Genomic DNA, 1447 nt, shown 5'->3' with positions numbered 1-1447 from the left:
ATATCATGAACATTCATGGTCACAGTCTGGATTGTGTAACTTCCAGTACATTTCACTATGATGCGATTATCAGTGAATTTTGTTTCTGATTTCAGGGATTCCAGCTTCATCCTGCTGTAAGGTACTTCTGGAGAGCTGCAGGCAACGCAAGGTTCACTCTCAAGATGGTATCCATCAAATTCCACTAAGCCACTCGAAGTAATATATATGCGGGAATTTGGATGGTTAGCTAACAGCTCATTCTGTGAATGAAGTGTCTCAAAGATGCACCTAATTACATCAGAAGTCAAGTCGCTCCTCAACTTGCTCACGGAGTTTCTCACTAAATGCTGAAGTACCCTTTTCAGAAAAGCAGTCAATCCTAGATGCAATAGAGCATTTGTTTGCAAGATAGCGAGCCATGCGGCCCTTGTTTTTGGCAGATGCTCGACCAATAAAAGAAGAGTGGAATATCAGACCATATTTGGGAGTATTTCCTCTTGTTATAGCAGATGCTGTAAAATGACGGGCCCCAACAAGTTTTCTATTGCAAGAGCCAGATGGAAAATCTCGAGTAACCTCGCAGATACCAGAAAAATGAGCAGGAACAGGATATGGATGTTGAGATTTATTGTCGCCGATACTAGGGTGTGATGGATCTATTCCAATGTCAACAAACCCAATAACAACTCCTTCTCCAGCAATATCAAAACCACCATTTTGAGACCATGCTCCTTGTGGCATACCCAAAAATTGTGGAGTATGTGTAGCCGCTGTTCTAACAGAAAAAAACCAAAACCACATTGGACACTTCATCGTTGCCTGATAGTCTCTCTGCCTGCTGTTGGGTAACAAGAACAGCAAATCCATTAATCAGGTAATGGTAGCTATAGAGTTTCAAATTGAAGTCAGCTTGTGAACATTGTGTCTGCTGCTAACTTTGTTGTTTGTTGCAGGTTCTATTTGTTTTGTTGTATTGGAGAGCAGTTATCACGAGTTTGTTACGAAGCAATTGATGTTTAAGAGTTGCGAGGCTTTTCGTATGCATCAGAGATTGCGGTATGACCCCATTTGCGGGAGGAATTCCAATAAGGCCACACAATAACGTCAAAAATCCCGAAAGAAGTAAATCATAATGGTAAGAAGATGGTTTTCGCAAATTGAACTCTTTCTGTTGAGAGAGCTGAGATGCGGCACTATGATCGAAGTAGCAATGGAATGAGTAACCATATTTTTTTGTGTTTTAAACTATTCTCAGAAAACTAAGACACAATGCCTTGAACAGTACACTTGAAATGGGAGACAACATTTGCCCTCAGTTGCAGCTTGTGGATTTACAAGACAACCAGATTGCATACGTAACAGTCGGTTCACAGTACAAAAACACATTGACGTGAGACATTTTTCCTTTCTAATCTGACATGCTTCGGCTCCGTTTTACCTGACTTATTCGTTACTTCACTGCATT

The 1447-nt window shown here is 40.8% G+C and overlaps 1 protein-coding gene across 1 annotated transcript; it reads right to left on the bottom strand.

Moving 5' to 3' along the window:
• Positions 1-279: 279 nt before the first annotated feature.
• On the bottom strand, positions 280-795 carry LOC127081380 (subtilisin-like protease SBT2.3). Its single transcript, XM_051021640.1, has one exon. It carries the CDS (start codon positions 793-795, stop codon positions 280-282), a length of 516 nt encoding a protein of 171 aa, XP_050877597.1.
• Between the last annotated feature and the right edge of the window lie 652 nt (positions 796-1447).

Source organism: Lathyrus oleraceus, chromosome 5 (assembly GCF_024323335.1).
Source record: "Lathyrus oleraceus cultivar Zhongwan6 chromosome 5, CAAS_Psat_ZW6_1.0, whole genome shotgun sequence".
NCBI classification, from domain to species: domain Eukaryota; kingdom Viridiplantae; phylum Streptophyta; class Magnoliopsida; order Fabales; family Fabaceae; genus Lathyrus; species Lathyrus oleraceus.
This window is presented reverse-complemented; position numbering and strand designations above follow the sequence as displayed.